At 41.3% G+C, this 20,337-nt stretch overlaps 1 protein-coding gene across 3 annotated transcripts in view; it reads right to left on the bottom strand.

Annotated features, from left to right (window-relative positions):
* The window catches only part of homer1b (homer scaffold protein 1b), a 25,443-nt gene extending 6,573 nt beyond the window's left edge, over window positions 1–18,870 (bottom strand). Inside the window, exons 1-5 of one of the 3 annotated variants that reach the window (XM_030737136.1) lie at window positions 18,305–18,870; window positions 12,749–12,905; window positions 10,866–10,997; window positions 8,703–8,795; window positions 3,926–4,074 (exon numbers count right to left, since the gene is read on the bottom strand). In XM_030737136.1, coding sequence (XP_030592996.1) covers window positions 3,926–4,074; window positions 8,703–8,795; window positions 10,866–10,997; window positions 12,749–12,905; window positions 18,305–18,309 — 536 coding nt within the window. In that variant the 5' untranslated portion in view covers window positions 18,310–18,870. Of the gene's footprint in view, window positions 1–2,676; window positions 3,694–3,925; window positions 4,075–8,702; window positions 8,796–10,865; window positions 10,998–12,748; window positions 13,237–18,304 lie in introns of those variants that run through there. The other 2 variants (XM_030737137.1, XM_030737135.1) reach the window with 2 other exon arrangements.
* Window positions 18,871–20,337: the final 1,467 nt, after the last annotated feature.

Here is a 20,337-nt window from a genome sequence, read left to right as displayed (position 1 = left end):
AACAAACAAAAAATTTCAGAAAGCCAGGAGAACTATTACTCAAGTCCACTTTAAAAATTACAAGAAAGTCTGGCACCTACTGTATTATAGAATACAGTACAAAGTACAACTTGATGGAGGGAAATGTTTCTTCTGTGCACCTCCCCCTGTTAGATGTGTGCACTGTATGCAGTATCTCTAGTTTAGATTTATGTAATGTCTATCCCCCGTCTCTCACATAATGTCTGACTTTGGCATTATTAGATCTAAACTCTGTTGAGCACCTGCATCAAGTCAAGTATCCCGGAAAAAGGAACTCCCACTCCCACACATGCTTCACAGTAATTTTTCACACTGGCGCAAACACAAAAGAAAGCTTAGCTCGCTCAAGGGGTGATGAGGGTCTGTATACTCCGTTTTCAGTTCTGTTTTGTTCCACCCCCTCACTGACACATGCATACTATATAGCCCACTGTATATGCTCACACACTGCAGCAGCACTCCACTTTTCCATAACACCCACTCTGTGAAGAGTAAAAGCGAGAAAGCCCAGAAAGACTTCACTCAGGACTCCCACGGCGCCTTCAGTTCTTACACAACAGCCACCCCCTTTGTGAGTGCAAGTGTGTCTGCATGTGTGACGCATAGGAGGGAGACGACACCTCATCCTACACATGCACATATTACCAGACACACAATCCCCCCCACTACACACACACACACATACTCATGCACAGATGGAGCAGAGCTGTCACCAAGGCATGCCTCCCCGCCAATGTATAAACCCCACACTGCAGCAGCTCGGAGAGCCAGAGTGCAGGCAAGACGTCAAGATGTGAAGATGGAGACAGACGGAGACAGCAAGAGAGAGCGACAAAGGGAGAATTGGAGAGTGCAAGATGTTTTGACACTGGTGTTCGTCTTCATTAAATGAGTCTGGCTCAAAGGTTTCAGGGGGGCACCTGAGAACAATTCTGGCTGAAGATGGCAGAGAAAAGATGAAGGTGTGTGTGAGACAAAATACAGTAAGGGTAAGTTAACTGCTGCTGTGCCACTGAACTACTATTATTTACACGTCAGAAATGTTAATAGAAATAGATATTTTTCAGTGGATGACTCTCAATTTTTTTGTGTGTTTAAAATGCAAAAAATTTGTGTGGTGTTAAAAAAGCTATTATTTCCTCTTGGTTAACTCTTAAGGGTTTTGGTGTTTTTTATCTTTGTGAAGCTTTGTATCATTAACACTGACAGTAAAGGAGCAGATTTAATGCTTACTCAGATTCATATTTTTATTTGAAAAATTGTATTTTTTTCATTAAATGCTATTTTTTTAAGCAAAGTTCTGAATGTTTTTTTGTGGTTTGGCCATAACCTGTACACACTGCAAATACATCATAAGCATCAACACTTTGTTTTGTGCTTTTCTGCCAAACATTGTCAAGTATCATCTCAATAAAGATACCGAACACAAAGCGTAAACTTATTTCTACAGCTCTCTTATGTTTCTGGCGCGTCCTGACCGCTGTTCGTTGTCAGGTAGGTTCCTCCTCCTCGCACAGCCGTTCAAGAAGCGGGGAGGCTGAGCAGTTGCCATGGCAGCACCAGAGGAACGGAGACATTGGTACGGTCTCCTTTCACACAAGCCTACCGCAAACCCACTTACAGACGCCTACATCCTCCAGCATTAGAGCGCCATTCACATACAGCCCAGGCAGTCCCAACAAAAAGGTCTTACAATATTCAGAAAACCATTCAAAGCGAGTCCAGTGCACACCTGCCAAACACGCTCACATCCAAATATAAAAACTCTCTCGTGGACCTGCTGTCTCTCATCCTCCTCTCTCTGCCTTTGCCCTCTGCTCCCACACATGCCTGCCTACACGGCCCAGCTAAGCAACAATCTGGTACCTACATATATATGCTATGATCATCAACATCGTCATCAACAGATATGCAGCCAAGACACAAGCCATTGCAGAGGTCTCTGCTGTCTTTCTACACTAATGCCTGAGTCCCCACAAAATAACGTAAAACACAATAAAATACACTACAAACATTGTATTCCTCTTTTTTTCTTTTTTTTTTGCCATCAATCACATACTTAAACAAGCAGTCAAAAAACATACATTTTAACATCAGTTCGAGGAACTCTCTGATGATATAAGACTGGCAAAGTGTGACTCATCGAGAGGAAGAAAAATCAAGGGTTATGTGGTAAAATATTTGGATGGGCCGTGCTTCTGCCCTCACTGCATATGCCTCAGAGAATTTGTGAGACAGAGGTAAGCTTGTTACGTCCACACTTGCCATCGCGAATGCAGAGAGTCGACCCCGTCTCCCACGCTTGCAGCATTAATAGACACATCAGCAGCAAGGCTGCAGCAGGCAGTGGGTGTCCTCTCGACATCCCGCTCTCACTTCACAGATCCGTGAAGCCTCACAGACATCATCGTGTGGTGGTAGGGATTTGTGAGCTTATACTTCACAGACTTTCCCTCATTAATAAGTTCTTAATAAGTGCTTCTAAATGTATTTAAGATTTCTATATTTATGTTTAAATATGAAAAAGCTTCTCCAGTCAGACACCAGTATTTAAACAAAAAAAAAAAAAGAATGATAATACATTAAATGATTGATTGATATCTTTAATTAATAAGAATCGCAACCAGAGAAATAACGAAAGTGGCACAAGTTACAGAGATTTTACAAATGAAAAGACCTGTGTGTACAGTGGACTACAAGTCACATTAGATAACATTTCCTCTCCTCAGAAAAAAAGAAAAACACTCACTTGAACAACTCAAACTGATTGCCCAATCCCGTCTGTTCAGTTTATTTATTGTGCTGAGAGTGTGTGCAGTTGGTGCTGTGCTGTTTAGGTATGAGTGACTCATGTACAGACTTTATACAAGCACCTCTCCCTCTGTCGTTCTCTCGATTCCCAGTTTCTGACACTCTCTCCCTCTCTGTCTGTCTGTCTTGCACTCTCTCTGCCTCCCACTACCCACAGTGTGTTATGTAAGTCTTACATAAATGCTTCATCGACTACTTTTTGGCGATGAGCCCCACAACCACACCTTTTCAGAAAGCTATTATACACAACAAAATATTTATACGACTCTTTAACCTCTGTATCTTACACAGTCTGGTGCACATGAACCAGGATTAACAATCACAGGGAACATGAGTTATCCATTTGAGAGGAATGTATACAACAGTACTGGCGCATGCATAGAGGTGACACCAACACCTACTCAGTCAAGAGATTTGAATTTAAAAGGATGTTATTGCATTGGAGTAGCATACATAAAATTAGAAATGCGTTTGAGTTTCCTCACTGAGCATGCTCAGACTGAACAAGTGAACAACTGAAATGATTTCTCAGACCCGAGAAACACTCAAAGTTACATCTTCTGCTGGTCCAGTGTGTGAATAGCACTGAAATTATTCAAGAAGAAGTTTTGCACCCATTTCACTGCATTTGGTGTGCTGGTTTAACCTTGTTATTAAAAGTTAGTAAACAGGCAGTGCATCAGGTTTTGGAAAGAGTACCCTCTCTGTTGCTGATCAGGCTCTTATTTCTGGAAAACGTTTGTTTCCTGAACATTTGTTTGTTTGTTTGTTTGTTTTACGTAGTTATGGTGTCGTAGTAGTCAGGACTTGAACTGACATCCCTATCAGAAAGAGCAGACCCGACAAGTCTTAAACTGCTCCCTAGAGAGGAAAAACATGAGAGAGGAGCCGTGAATAGACGGAGTTCACTACCATGCTGACATGCAACATAGAAAGGTGAGCAGAGAGGTGCAGGCTACATGTCTGTGCCTCGGACAAACAGCAGACAAACAATCATAATAATCAATTTCATTTAGCACTGCTTGTGTAAAAGTGGCTGCGTAGTCCGACTGTGTTAATGTGACGCTGAGCGCGTCATAATGTTGGGATGTACCTGTGTGCAAAGGCCAGAGCGTTCTGCGCCGGCTCGGGACGTGCGTCCGAGTTGGGAGTCGTGTCACAGATTTCATCTGTGCCGTTGATGTTTTCCATGGGCGGGGTCACCGGGGTCAAAGGTGATGAGAGCTCACCTGCCGGAGACTCCTGCATGTGAACACAGTTATTAAGCTGTTAATGTCAGTTAAACATAATAATCAACCAAAGCACATCTCATAATGAAATAATGAATAGCCGAGCAGTTCACCAAAAATAGATATTTGTCCTTATAATGAATTAATCGTTCTCCCTGTAGTTAAATCTATAATTCTACATTTTTAATTCTTATTGATGTGCAAGAGAAGCCGCAGTAGGTGCTGAAGAAAACTGGGTGCTGGGTAGGAATTATCATGAGCAGAGACAGACACCTGTGGTGACAAAGAAAAGAAAGCCCCCAACAATAATAATGATTCTATTCATGAATGTACTATTTTTCATAATAAACTGATTAATTTTTTTCCTTCAAATTTTCAGCACCATAAGATAAAATGTCTTGTTTTTTTCAGGCAAACAAACTAAAACCTGAAAGTGATTTTTTTTTTAAATTGTTAAATTGTTCTGTCAATTGATTGTTTCAGTCCCTTTTCACACACATGCAAATAAAGCTAATCTACAGTACTGTGCAAAAGTCTTGAGCCACCCCTAATTTCTTTATACTTTGCTAGGAGAATGGGAAATAGGTGCAGGGATTTATACAAACCCAGTGTATGTAAACATACCTGTAAATACAGTATAAAAGGCGAAATCAGTATTTGTACAATTCTAACAAGCTTGAAAGTCAATATTTGCCGTGACCTCCTTTATTCTTCAACACAGCCTGAACTTTCTTTGGCAGCTTTCTTGTCATTTCTTTAAGTAGTCTTCAAGAACAGTTCTCCAGGTGGGCTCTGGGAAGGCCAATCCATGACCGATAGTGTTATATTGTGTATTTGGGATCATTGGCATACATTTAGATGCTTTCCAGATGGTAGTGCATAGATTTTATGATGACTCAAAATCTGATTGAACTTTTCTGTGTTCATAATTCCATCAATTTTGACAAGATTCCCAGCACCACTCACTGAAATACAGCCCCAAACTATAACAGAGCCTCAACTGTGTTTTACAGACAACTGCACACACTCACTATTATTGGTCAGTGCTGAGTATTAAAAAAAAAAATAGCGTTCCTCAAAAATGGTCAGGCACAAGGACTGGACTGAAAATGAGGGGGAAAAGCTGCCAATATTCAAAGAAAAACTTTGAAAGACTTTCAGAATTTACAAGTAATTCCAAGAAAGTCTGGCTCCTTGGACGCAAACTATATAAAGAAATGAGAAGTGGCTCAAGACTTTCACACAGTAACATATATAAAGCTCATATTATGAAAATCATATATAAGGCATAAAAATGTCTGTGGCTCTTATTATAAAATAACAACAAGATAAAAAAACAAAACCAGCAAAGATAAAATGAAAACAGACATAATAATACAGGTGTGAGTATTTGGGGATGTCGGGATGTCGGCTCTCGCTACTGTGTTGCTAAAAAGTTTTACATTCCAACAAGCCTTTAAATTCGCTGTCTATAGAACTGGGAAATTAGACGATTACAGATTAATTCTTAACTTTATATCCCATGCAACCCCAGGATTATACAAGAAACACATCATTTGGCTGCTGCACTTACATAAAACAAAGCTATTAAGACTCAGGGCTTGGGCACAATACAATAACACAATGACACTGCCTGTACGCCTCTAATGGGCAAGAAGGAAGGGTGAGATAAGAGGAAGATTATGGCTCATTTTACATTTTGTGCTCCACATTCATTAGTATATGATTTAATATCTGTTCAGGATGCATTTCCGCTGAGACTTGGCCTATTGGGACCAGCATATAGCATTTAGCTCTATTCTCATCTTGTTTCAGTGGAATAATTTGTGTCTCATGATATTTTTTTTGTTTTAGAGGAAGGAAAGAAGAAGAAGATCTGGAGGTTAGAATAAAAAGCCAGCAGGCAAGAGAGTGAAAGACACAAGTGTGGAGCTCTGCAGCCTTTACAGTTGCAGCCACTCTCCTGTTTCACCTCTGTGAATACTGTTGAGGGCACTGTAAATGCAGCCTTCAACACCAGGTGAGGGAGAAGCTATTCTTCCGGCTTCATTAAAAGACTTCCTCACATGGTACTGTAGCATTATAACCCATGTGGGCTGCAGCTTTTATAGTAGGCTGCAGTATAGCAGGGGCTGCTCCCCTAGCCTCCAGAATCAAAAGACAAGGACATGAAGCTGGTTAACAGATCCTGGATTAAAGAACATATTTCTCTGGGGATTTCTGCCCTGAAATAAGCAAATTTTCTCTCAGGCACAGTTACAAATACCCTAAAATGTTCTACTATTAAATATTCCTCACAAACTAACACTCAAATTATAATAATTTCCAGGGAGTATACAGTGAGCACAGTATTTTTTCTTGCAATGTATAAAATACACATAGAAAAAAATGTACTACACTGGTAGCTTATGCCCATAGACTGTATATCAAAGATGATATACAGTCTATGGGCAACTCATTAACCTGCATGTATTCTTATGGCCAGCAGGGGGCGACTCTTTTGGCTGAAACATAAAATTTCTCTGTTAAGAAGCCTTTGAAAAAATAAAACTGCTTCTATCTTGGGTTTTCACCTTAGTAAACACTTTTCTAATGAAATTATGGGATCAATTGCTAATTTAATGCCTTTTTCAATATAGCATTAGGTTCATTCTGTAAATTATAGTGCCATTTAGAGGAAGGCAGACAATAATAGTCTTCTCTTTCCCATAGCATGCATTCTGTCCTGTCTCCCTATGCCTTCCTTTTTCTCTTCTCTTTCCCTTTACCCCCCAACAGGTCATGGTAGAAGTTTTCCCTTCGACTGTCACCTAGTGCTTGCTCATAGGGGATTGTCTGATTGTAGGTGTTTTCTCCCTAATACTGTAGGGTCTTTACCTTGCAGTATAAAGTGCATGCGTTCCAGCGTGGGTACTTTAGTGTGCAGTGTCCTTTTGATTCTATGGGTTTTGTCAACCACTGGACTTTTTTCCCCCCAAATACACATAAACAAAATCTGCTACTGCTTGCTTGAACACTGCCATGCAACATATGCACACGTGCTTTACACAAGCTCCCCATGACGCACTTTTTTAAGCGCAGCTTTTATTTTGTAAAGTGCATGTTTATGTATGCATGCTGGTGTGTCCCACTTCAATAAGGTTGTGCCCAGTTATTTTTAAATGCTTAGTTAATGAAACTTAAGAAGAATTGGTTCCAGGACTTCCCAGGGGATCATGCAACTTAGTACTGCAAGTAAAACCTTGATGCATTGGGATTTGCATTTTCAGAAGAAAATATTGCCCATTTTACATCAATTTGACTGATACCTACAGGTTATTTATGATATTTCTGAGCAAGATTAAAGAAGTTCCTTGCACATTTATCATCCCTGAGATGTATTGTGTGACCCTTTGAATGACTGGGCAACAATCCAAATGTAACTGTATGAAGTCTCCAAGTTCAACCTACAACAGCAGTAAAAATCTCATGAAGGTTCTTATTTATATCAGATATTATGACGCCATCATGCTGCCTAGCAGCTAGAGCCCAACCGATACAGGATGTTTGAGACTCTGATACTGATATATCGGTCAATATTTTTTCCTCTTTCTGCCAAATAAAACATAAAGAGATTTCCATCCATCCATCCACCCATCCATCCATCCATCCATCCATCCATCCATCCATCCATTTTCTTCCACTTATCCAGGGCTGTGTCACAGGGGCAGAAGCCTAAGCAAAGAAGCCCAGACCTCCCTCTCCCAAGCCACCTCCACCAGCTCATCCAGGGGCAACCCCAATGCGTTCCCAGGCCAGCCGAGAGATATAATCTCTCCAGTGTGTCCTGGGTCTGCCCCGAGGCCTCGTCCTGGTAGGATATGCCCAGAACACCTTACCCAAGAGGTGACCAGGAGGCATCCCAGTCAGATGCCTCCTGGTTGAGAACCACCTCAACTGGCCTAACATTTGTTATATGCAATTATTTATTTACTTGTTTGCTCTGCCCGATTCTGTTCGGATTGGTAGGTTGTTGTGTTTGTGGCTCCAAACAATTTGCCAACAAGGCAGTTACACAGTGCCCTCTAGTGGACAAATTATGCAATGTCAACACGTATAACATGATTGAAGGGTGTTTCTCCCATTTTTTCTTTACTTTTCATTTAAAATTTTCATTTATCAGCCGCTATAAATGCCAATACAGCAAATAGCTAATATTGGCCAATGATAGCCTGCTGATAAATCGGTCGGGTTCTACTTGCAAGCACCTGATTGGACTAAAATTACCCATTTGTAGCATTTTGACACCTTATAAAACATTGCATGATTTTAATTTCACAATAATAACATGTAATTCATATCCATTTCTATTATGCATTTGATTTCTGGTGTCATCAAGTTGCCTAGGAACCACCTAACAACAGCAAACAGCCAATCAATACTATAACATGGGCCCGTACGAGTATTTATATTTAACCTCTGGTGAATTAAAATTCTTTTTTATTATTTTTGCAGATTAATATCGGTAAAAGTCTTAAAATATTTTTTTCTTGTTTTCTGTGCCTATAGCTGTTCAGTATCAACATGGCTGTGACAGTAGTCATGAGTAGTCTTTTAAGAGTAGTGTAGTGGTGTGGTTGGGCCAGGGTACATCGAACATACCTGAGAAGGAGACGTAGCCATCTCCATCTTTTCTTGACTCTTCTCCTTAGCGAGCCGTGCTGCTTCTTTATACTCGGCAAACTTTTCTGCAAACTGAACAAAGAGGACAAGCATGAGTGTGGGCTGTAGTTCCTACAATAACGAGGTTTAATCTGTGCAGTAACACCATGTATGTGCTGATTATATGGGCTTCTATGGACTATGAGAGAAAGAGAGAGATCAGTATGCATTAGGTCAGCTGTGAAGTACAGAGAGAAGCTGTTGCAAGTAAAAACCTGCTGTTGAATTTGGAAATGAATTACCCATAATTCCTCTGCAGAAATATGACCCAAGTGGGTTTCTACTGGTAACCTTTCCATTACACATACACACGCATACATAGAGCTAACCATACTGTGTAATTTTCCTCTTAGACCTTTCCTGTAAACAGAAGTTGTCAGTGGCTGAAGTTGATCTCTGGGGTTATTTTGGTCGAGAGCAAAGATACATTCAGCCAGCCTGAAGCGGTAAGATGAGCTCAGAGTGAGGGGCTTTGAGCAAATATAAACACACAAACCCACTTCCCTGATGTCCCTGTAGGGTGTGGTTCATCACTTATGCGACTCCCACACTAATTTAGTATATACAGTACTGCAGAGGGCTGAGTGGTGAGGAAATCAAATTGACTCCACTGAAGTCGATCTTGTGTCCGCCATTAGTGGAGTTGCAATAAGTAACTCAATATCATTTCACTTCAGTGCAATATAATAGTCCTGGTTCAGTGATTTAAATGCATAAGTTTAGTTTAAGTGCTTCAGGAATTTTGGCACTGTGGTTATCCGAGAAGCGAATTAGATTACTTCAAGTTTAAACCAAAGAAAATGTTTCCACTTGGCTGGCAAATACTTCTCAGAGAGAGTTCCTGCTAGCAGTGTAACTGCCTGTAAGTGAGTTAAAGCACAGATACTGACCATTTGCAAATGATCTGACAAAAGCAGATTATTTTTGTATTATCATTATTATTACTATTGTCAAGTTTTCAGGCTCTGTGGCAAGGTTGGGTGTATCCTGCCTCTCGCCCTATGCCAAATGAAATAGGGTCAGCCTGCAACTCAGAATTAGATAAATGGAAGAAAATGCCTGGATGGATGAACTGATCTTACTGTGCATGCTACTGTAAGCTTTATTCATGTAAAATGTATTATTAAATTATACTTGTATAAAACTACAATAAGATTCAGTGACACCAAGCAGTTGTCTTACTGTTCTGTAGCTACTGGCTACCTTACAGTCACAAAACTGGATAATTTGGTACCTGGCAACTAAGCAGAGTCCAGTTAGTGACAAACCGCTGTGCACAGCACCTTTGCTTCTTGCCGAAGTGCTCTATTTCCAAAGGAACCCTCAGATTAATAACATAAGAGGCCACGATATCCAAAGAAAAAAAAAGAAAAAAGAAAAGAGCCAGAAGAGGACAGGTTATATAGTTCTTCTCCTGATGAACAAACTGAAGTTAATCGGTGTAAACCAGCATGTTAAAGCACCACCACTGGGTCCTATCTTTTTACTGCTGGGAGTTTTATATTTATGAAGCATGAGCTATAAATTTATTTAAGGGAGTTTGAGAAGGAGGAAAAGAACACCTGACCTTCAGCAACCTTCAGGTCACATGACCACACCCTGTTATTGTGCCGCATAAAACAAGAGATGCTTTTAAATATTGTTAACAGCCTCGTTATCCTTGCCTTCCTGGCACAGACGACGTGTCTATACTGCTGAGTTCGGGAGTAATGTGTGTGTGTGTGTGTGTGTGTGTGTGTGTGTGTGTGTGTGTGTGTGTGTGTGTGTGTGGGAGCTGTCCTAACAGTCGGGGTGCTGTGAGTGTGCCTGGTTCATGACAGAGCTTAATCACACTGCAGAGGAGAGAAATCACCAGCTCACAAGTGAAAACACTCATACTGTACACAGCTTCCATAAACACACAGAACAAATGCCCAATCAGGACTAAGAGTCTAACAAAGGAGTGACACTTTGAGAGAAACTGAAGAAGAAGAAGAAGAAGAAGAAGAAGAAGAAGAAGAAGAAGAAGAAGAAGAAGAAAAGGCAAGCCGCCCTGTGACTGATACTGAAGGGTTTATATTAGTGGTGTGTGTGTGTGTGTGTGTGTGTGGGAGGGGGTGGTACCTTGGATAGATGATGCTCAGTGGAGAATCCCAGTCCGTAGACGGTGTTAGCTCGACTGTCCGCCCACTGGCCAAATTTCTGTGAGGTCTTTGTGAACGTCATGTTGGGACTGATGGTGCTGTTGATTATTGCCTGCAAAAAAAAAAAGACAAAAAAAAAAGAAAGAAAAATAAGAGCTGACCCACTTAATGTAGATCAAATTAATTTTATCATTGCAACAGTATATGCATGTGTGTGTCTCTACGAGAGAAAGGTGTCAAAGGGAAACGCAGAAAGAATTAAAGTGAAAATATCAGTGAAACAATATCTTGTATGTATGTTAGTTAAAAGCTTAGATCCTTTAATTGATATTTAATTGATCCAGTGTGACCTTTTTGTTTTGTTAACAACTTTTATTATATACAACAAACTATTTCAGGCCTTTGTGAAGGTTTTTATTACTTCAATTAAATTAAACTTTTGACTGTTTCCATTTCTTGGTTTCTCTTATTTTATAGACTAAATAATTATTTGATAATAAAAATATAGCCTTTTACCTTTTTAGTCTGAATAAATACTGTGGCACTGAGTGCCTTAGAAATCCCCTGAATCCATTAAAATAATACATGGGAGTGCTCAGTTCTGAACATGATGACATTTTCTTTATTACTAGTGCAGGTAGTAGCCGATGTTTGTAGACAATTCCACGCGCATTGTTCTGTAAATACTCACAATAATCCTACCAATGAACAAAGCTTTTTATAAATACACTAATATTCATAAGAGACTACAATAACCAGCCATTTTAAACTGCTTATTGAGTTCTTTAAACGTCTTCAACTCATTTGAAGATATTAAGATTTTCACTGGGAGTGACCATGATGGGCAAAATTAAAAATGAGTACATCAGACGGACAGCTCAGGTTGAGCGGTTTGGAGACAAAGTTAGAGAGACAAGGCCTTCTGTTGTGCAAAGGAAGTCGAAGTCAGAAAATACAGAGAGGTGGACTCACAGAGACAAGAAAAAAAAACACTGAAAATCTTCAGCCTTTTCCTTCACTTTACATGAGCCAGAATTGAAGTCTGCCTCTCTTACATAATTCAGCTGGCTTTGTTAAATAACATTAATGGAGGGCAAATTAATGGCTGATCAATTAGCAGTGTTGTGTAATGGTTGTCATTCTGGTTGGCATCAAGGCACGATGCTGTGTTAGTGAAGGGGAACAGTCAGTGAGTGTGTGTTACACAATAGTTGAACTTAGTGCTCTAGTCTGTGCTGTAAGGTATAATTGCTCAGTTGACCTTGTTGTGACCTGGCTTCTTTTCTATCTTTGTCAACCTATATTTTTTCTTCTGCTACAAATTCTCCTCGCTCTGTCATCTGTTTTTCTAATTTAGCTTTACCCCTCCTTTTTCCATAACTGGCAGGGGACATGCATGTGTGCAGTCCCTGTAAAGAGCTCTAATCTGCCCATAGTCGTGCAAAGCTAGGGCAAATCATGCCAAGCACCCCCGCTGGATATATAACAAAAATAATATCCCAAGATATGTGTAGACATTGAAGTGCAGATAGACACTAAAAAGCAGTTGCATGCATGCACAGAGTGAAACATGAGCTGTCAGTCTTGGGACGTCCTCCAACCCTGAGCTCTTTTAAGATTTGTTTGCACATTAGTTTCCAAATATAATAAATTATAAACACCATTAACACTCAGCGGATCACAGTGCCACTAAAACCTCCAGGAAGGCTGTTTGATGTGTGATGAGGTAATTACACTGAAACATCTGGAACATAATAAAACCACACCGGCTGGCAGATATTAAAAGCAATCAGTGTGTTATGCGCAACAAACGGTGTAAGACTTAAAGCAGTAAACCAGTGACGTAAGCAATGAGCTGCTCACCTTGGTGCCGTCCAGGCTGATGATGCGGTAGACGTTGCGTGTGCTGTCGTAGAAGTAGGAGACCGTGACGGCATGCTTGCTGGTGGGCAGCCAGTTCTTCTTGGTATTGGGATCGATCTGGAAGACGTGGGCCCGCGTGCTGTAGATGGGCTGCTCCCTGAAGGGGACGAAGAAGAAGTGGTGAACCTCTTTGTGCCGTAACACCAACGTCTCACCAAGCCCACCACCGGCAGCGAAACTCCCACTGCCCGCAGGGGAGTCAGATCGCCCTGGTAAATGAACCACCAATTCGCCATCCTCCATAGTTACACCACAGAAGGAGAGGCTGTAACAGAGCTACTACATACTCATTGCCTCGTATATGAATAAGAAGCTGACTTAACTGACTTCAATAACATATATTAAGCCTAAATTTCCTCTCATATTGCCTTTCTACTAACTCTTGCAGCTATCCAACAGAAACTCGCCCTTTCTGTCGGTGTAAGGCAGCACCCTGTCTCTCAGCTCTGATATGGGAATGCTTGCAACACTGAGTGAGGGTCACACAGGAGGAAAGGAGAGGGTTTCAGGCTAAATATAGACAGTAGGCCATGGTTAACTAGCATAGACACACCCCACTGAGCTGCAGTTTCCACATACAAAAACACAGAGCATGAACATACAAAAACAACAAAAACATGCTGGGATTATAAATCTTTGTGTGCATGTGCATGTGTGCCTAAGGAGGGGGTTTATGCTTGTGTAGATTATCTGTAGACCCCCCCCCCCCCCCCCCCCCCCCCCCCCCCCGCCCCAATTATGGTTTTATTTGAGATGTCTTAATTCCTTATTGACCTCTGTGTGATGCTCAATCCAGGGTTTAGATTAGCCCCTATTAGGGCTGAAAATTATATGACAGTCTTTTTTTTTTTAACCAACCCTCCACTCATCACCCCTGTGCAACCTTCACCCTTCATTCACTTATCCCCCTCCGCTCCTACAATGCCCTCATATATTGCACCATTGTTGGGGCTTCTTGGGTAATATCTACAGTCAGTACACACACAAACTCAAAGCGCAGGGTGCTGAGGGAGATATTCTGGGCTGGCAGTGCTGGCAGAGAACGAGATAGAGAAGTGCTTACACTGCACTGTGGGGGTGATGGGGGACATCAAAGGCTTGCTGTATAAATGAATATTAAAATTCAACAGCAGCACCCCTCCTGTGTGTGATTAGCCAAGACTGGGAAAGACAGAAAAACACGAAGACAGGGAAAGGGAGAGAAAAGGCAGAAAGGAGAATGACGGGGGAATGTGGAGAATAGGAAGTCTGGGAGTGAATCTGGGATGATTAATGCCGCTCCACAAAGCTGCTTGTGGAGTGCTGTGCGCGAATTATCATAATCATCGACAGCAGTGTAAGTGGCGGTACTGTGAGTCATTTCAACTCTCTCCCAGCACACATCACACAACCACGGCCTGTCGGTATGATCTGTGCAATAGCCGCTTTGGCAACTAGCGTCGTTTTTCATTGCATAATTTGATGAAGCTGTGGCAAATTTTCCTCTTCTTGTCGTTTGATTGTGTGCGCGCGCATGCCGAACACAGAATCGTTCTTGGGCTTTCATTTTTACATAAATGCTTGTGCCAAAGAGTTTTGTTCCAAAATGACACCCACTAGTTGTCAAAAAAAAAAAAAAAAAAGAACTCACTCCTACAATTGAACTTTTAAGACAGCAAAATAAATGATGTGATTACAAAATATGCATAAGATTCATTTCTCGATTCTTCTGCCTTCCTTTAAAAGATGGCCCATCCATAAAGGCTTCAGATCCATCGTGCATGCCCCCATTACAGTCTTTTTTTTTTTACACTGATCTGTTCTGAGCCAATAGCCTGGCATAGTTAGCAGTTATGGGACTGCATGAAGGTCAGTTCAGTACATGCTGATCCTGTTGCACTCCAGCAATGAACTCTGCTTTACCAACAGGGACACATGCTAAAGGGCCTGCAAAAGCTGCAAGGATTAAGCATGAGACCCTACCTGCCTCCCATCACTGCATGAAATAAGTTTATACAAGCTACAAAGGGGAGGTGGGGAGTGGGGGTGGGGGGTGGGGGTACTTCAGTGGGATATGAGTGAGTGGGATGGAAGAAAGTGTGGAGGAGGAAGAAAAACACAGAGGAAGAAGAGGAGGAGGAGGAGGGGGTGTTTAGCATGCAGAGTACACTGCGTGACACAAGGGCAGGTGATGGAACATGAATGTTAAGACAGAGAGAAAGACGGGGATGGCAGAATGACTGAGGGAGGAAGAGTGATGAACTGAGAGAAGAAGGGAGGGATGAGGAAAATGTGGAGGAGGTGATAAATGTGGGAGAAGCTCGAGAACTGATAAATCCACTCATCTTCCAGTAGGAGAAGACAAGAGGAGTGGGAAGCTTTAACTGCAACACAGTGTGGTAGAAACAAGTATGTGAACTGACTGTGCATTCAGGAACACAACACAAGCACACCAAAGTGTCAAACGGCTTCACGAGTAGGTTGTGTGCCTGAGACAATCTGCTGACTTCCTTGTCTCTCCATCATTATGGAGAGATAATGCATATTCTGTTTTTAATAAAGTGTGAAATGAAACTTAAATGGAACCTATTATTGTCATTCCATGCTCCATAATCTTATGGAAGAGTAGCTTTGCATGGTTCACAGCTCAAAATAATGCTTATTTATCTTATATGGCGCCTTGGTACAGCTCATCAGTTCATTCTCCATCTGAAACATGAAATGATCATATTATGGCTGCCCCCTCTCTTTGACATACAGAGCCAAAAGTAGAAAAAAAATTGTCTGAAAGAGCAGTCTAAAGCTTGAAATCTTGCACAAATGTCGACCTCGTTAATTGAAATTTTGGCCATATTTAATATGAGCATCCACCTTTATAACAGTATATAGAGATAAGCATAGTAACTCGCTTTAAATTATTGTCTTCAATGCTGAGCATTTTTTTTTCTGAGCAGGATTTGATGAAAAATATATTTTCAGAAAATATATTAGTTAGGCATTTAAAGAACTCCTAACTACAAACTAACTGACAGGGGTAGGTTACCTACCCTGAGGGTGTTGTGACTTAAAGTGTAAGTGCTAATACATTACAAAACAGGGGGTGAAATGGGTAAATAATCGTGATAGTTGTGATTTTATTTTCACAAGTTTTGCGCTATGTCTGCCTTCACTCCAGTACAATGGGAGAGAATAAAAATAGATCTGAAAAACATCTCTTAACAGAAGAAGTGTCTCGGTGAGGCTCAGTAATGCTCAAAGCATCCCTGTGTGCAGATTTTGCTGTAACTACATCTAAATAGCAGAAAAATCGTTTGACAGCGATGTTTGCTGCATTTGTGGACCAGGGATTTAAACAATGAATTGTACAAGAGTGACAAACGGGAGGAAAAAAAATAAGGGCAAGATAATACCATTTGCTGTTGTTAAATGGGGTGAACCAATATTCACCATGCATAGGAATGTACCATATGTTTTGTGGACAACATACACACACACATACATCTGGATTTCCAGGAGTGGAAAAAGGTGTTGTCTACACCACCTCTTGTGCTTCAGGGGTTTGATGCACAGATGTGAGCACAGTTTCCAGTCTCAGTGTGTTACCAAACAGCTTGCGCATTTTATCCCACAAAAGGCTATGCTTTATTTTCTACTTCAGTGTGTCCCCTTCAACTATGCAGCTGTCCCTCTCTAGGCAAAAGCTGAAACTGAAGTATAATGAAACAGCCCCATCTCATGAGATCTCACTTTCCCTCCCTACCTCCACCCCACAGAAGATGTCCTCATTTCCAGAGTTCTTTCATTACTTCAACAGAAAAGAGCTTGAGGTGGAGTAAGAGCTTATTTAAGGTGGAGAGAGGTTAATAATGGGACAAGTCCCTGTTGCACCATCTACTGGGAATAGCTGGGTCACCTACAGTATGTGTTTGAACTTGTAAACACACACACACATACAAACGAGCAAAGGCAGGGAGAGAAACCGAGTCTGTCTGTGCATCGATTGTATTTGCAAAAGGAATTAAGCAAATACCAGAGAGGGTGTTGATAGACATCTCTTGTCCAACCCAAATGTGCCATCGCCGTCTGAGCTGGTGAAGCCGTGGCATAGAACCACTTGAAGCAGAGAGTGAAATGTGACTTTATGTGTCTGTGCCAGACAACAGATGTGTACTTATGTATGCTTACACCTTATCTGCACTTATTCAGACTTAACACATTGTAAGCAGCATAGTGCTTTCAGTCTGAGTTTACAATCAATCCAACTGTAGATCAATTGAGTCATTGAGCCAGTTGCATAACAGTAACTTAGTCACCAGTATGGCAGAGCCCAGTGGAGAGCTGAAGCTGAGTGGGTAATGGCTGAATGATGTGCAGCCCACACTGTGGGAGAGCAGAGTGGGCGACTGTGAGGCCTCCAGAGTATTGTAAATAGTTAATGCAGGAGTTTTGGCTGATGCCGTAGAATCGCACCATGCCTGTGCCACGTTGTTTACCCCCTGCTGTGCAATTAATCACAATGAACTGCGGGAGACAGCCGTTAATGAACGGCAGGCTTGGTGGGGGAAATGGACCGCTGAGCTCCGGGTTAGGGGACATGCAAATGAGCTGCGCTGCGCGCGTACTAGGCGCCTGTTTCACTGATGGGAGCCTGTTGTTGAGGATGTGTATGGCAGCGGTCACTGTGCTGCCACATAGAGACAGAAAGCCACCTTCTGTCACTACAGAGCCCAGTGCAGCACAGCTATATGACAGCCCCCTGTCTCTTCAAACCCTTCTCTAGTGCAGGAACAGCATGTACAATTCATCAGAAACTGTCTGTGATTAAGACTATACAAGAGCAAAAGCTGCCTTTTAACATGATTTCTTTTAGAATTTCATAACTACCTATAATGAAAATGGGGAGTAAACAGTGGGATCTGGCTAAGACAGCTCACTTTCATACTGTGGTATGTGAGATTTAAAGAATTAAGGAATAGCAAAGAACTTAACCTTTGCTTTATTTTGGTAAGCACACCCAAAGCCCCTATAAGACCCACTGGTATAATCCCACTTTGGGAATGACTGCAGATTGATTAGCTGAGTATTTTGATCCTAAAAGTTTGATGATAGACTTAACTTCTGTACGAGGTTTGTATTTAAGCATTACGGCCCTGTAGTTGATTTTTTTTAACCTAACAGACGGTAGGCCTGTTTCATGGAGGAAATGAATAAGTTGTTATATGAATCTGTTGTTTTAGTGTGCAGCATATCAAGGCCATAATATGGTGAAAAGAACACCTCACAATCCCACGTCATGCAGCCTATTGAACATGCATACCACAAGATTTATTAAACGCGACGTAAGGCGTCTAGTATAAAAATTGGGCACATTTTTACGCATAGTCGCTGGTCATTATTTTTTGCCTGCTGTGTTTTCACGGCAGGCAAGTTATACACTGAGAGGCAGCTGCAGCTGATGTAAAAGCAGAAAGCAGGGAAAGAAAACTAGTCAGCCTGTGGGATAATAACCACACTTACCCCATTGTTGTGGTTGAAATGAAAGGCGACACTTGACCGCTGATCCTTTTTTTAATTTCCTTTTTTTTTTTTTTTTTTTTATGGTACCCCCCTGAAAAAAAAAATCTCTAGGATTGGCTGCTGCGTATGAAGGTCTTTTCACTACTCGACAGCTTCCACAGTATCACCGTCGGTGCGTCTGCAGGAATTTGATGACAACTGCTCCATTCCCCCCTCCGCTGTCACCGCGTGAATTCACACATACATGTCGTTCTGCACATGGCACGGAAGCCAGATCTCGTCCTCCCTCGGCGTTGAGCGCTTGGTGATGGAGCAGCAGCAGCACTGTGGGAGATCCAGCAGCGCAGGGTCCAGTGGAGATCCGATAGGCGCCCTGCTGTTGTCGTGTAAATTACGGATCCTTACTGGAAAGGGTGGAAGAAGCCCTGCTACCTAAACTGGGAAAGACAACCCTCATTTAGCCAGTAGATATCGCGCAGCATCACATTGTCCACCCGCGTCTCTCTCGCTCTCTCTCTCGCTCTCTGATATTACCACAGCCTCACGGGCTACACCCCCACTCTCCCGCCCAGACTATTCCACAGCATTTCCACTCACTCTTTATTAGTTGTGTATATCCGAATAAACAAATATCTCCAACATAAATTCGTGCCTTTTTTTTTTTTTTTTTTTTTTTTTTTTTTAGTGAATCACCAAATGACAATTTATCAATACTGGTGGTATCGGTTCCTATAAATTAAAACTGCGGTTCCTGTGCTGTAGCTGTATTTGAGCTTTATTGATCCAAGCACCCCCCCCCCCCCCCCCCCCCAAACCGCTCCACATCTGGCTGATGCATCCGCTTCCCTCCTACTCAGTTCATGTCAGTATTGAACTGCCTACGTCACGACACCATCCTCCGCAGTGACGTCACTCGGTGCTCAAGAGACTGATGCTTTATAAGAAGTTTACTGGGAAGTAGCCTCCTCACCAGGGCTGGGAAGGAAACATTATTCCACTACTGTAATAGGTAATTTCCTGCTTTAACATTCTGTGTTTTTCTGTAAATATCAGCAGCCCGAGGTGATGCAGTGAATATGTAATTTATCTCTGTATTATACCAGAATAAATAACCCATTCCTTGCTCCGTGAGTTATTTGGTTTGCTCTCTGTCAGGGAATCTCTGGCAACTCAGAAATATAATAGTGCTTTCTGCACTTTTTACTGCAAATAACTTTTATTTGTGTTTGTAATTCGTGCACATTTGATTATTTCTGATATTTTTCCTCCTGTTTTGGGTCATGATAAGTCTTCAGGTGAATATTTGTCAAGCAACCACACCTAGGACAGCATCTGATTCTGGGGGATACAAACAGCATCAAGTCATAAGCATATCTCCCAGAACTAACAAAGCCACCACAGTAACTTAGAATAAAAAACAGACAAAGTAAAAATAATAATAATTTGAAAACAGTAAGTTAATTAAATAAGCCTCTCTTTTATTGCATAGATTTGGTAGCCTGCCTTCTCACAGTAAGGTCAAGTCTAGTCACTGAGAAATGGTGGGCACAAAGTAGACTTTGGAAGGAAAAACAGATTTTAAACATTTCCTGTATTTCATATTTGTATCAACTAATCATGACTTGTTTGATATAAATTTGTGAATTTTTAACAGCTTAACAGCAGAGCTAAAGTGAAGTGATGTATCATTTGGGACCAAATCTAAAGCTTCTCATCAGACAATGGATATAGATAATATGAAAGCAGCCATTGGATAGGCTTTATCTGATTTCCAGTCCACATTCAAATTACCCTCATTTGAATATACAGTTTTGTACAAAAGGATTGAGCCACCCTTCATTTCTTTATACTTTGCTTACTTTATATTTTTGCCAAGTGACTTAACACTGACCAATGACTCAATCAAACATAAAAATACAAAGAATGAACCAGTGTGGTGTCTACACATAACAGAAAATTTAGCAAAGAACCAACCTTAAATTGTATTTTTAGGCAGTTTGTTACTAGCAGCCTGTCCCAAAAATGCATAATTT

This window comes from Archocentrus centrarchus, chromosome 9 (assembly GCF_007364275.1).
Source record: "Archocentrus centrarchus isolate MPI-CPG fArcCen1 chromosome 9, fArcCen1, whole genome shotgun sequence".
NCBI lineage: Eukaryota > Metazoa > Chordata > Actinopteri > Cichliformes > Cichlidae > Archocentrus > Archocentrus centrarchus.
The sequence above is the reverse complement of the archived record's forward strand: the minus strand, read 5'-3'. Positions and strand labels throughout refer to the sequence as shown.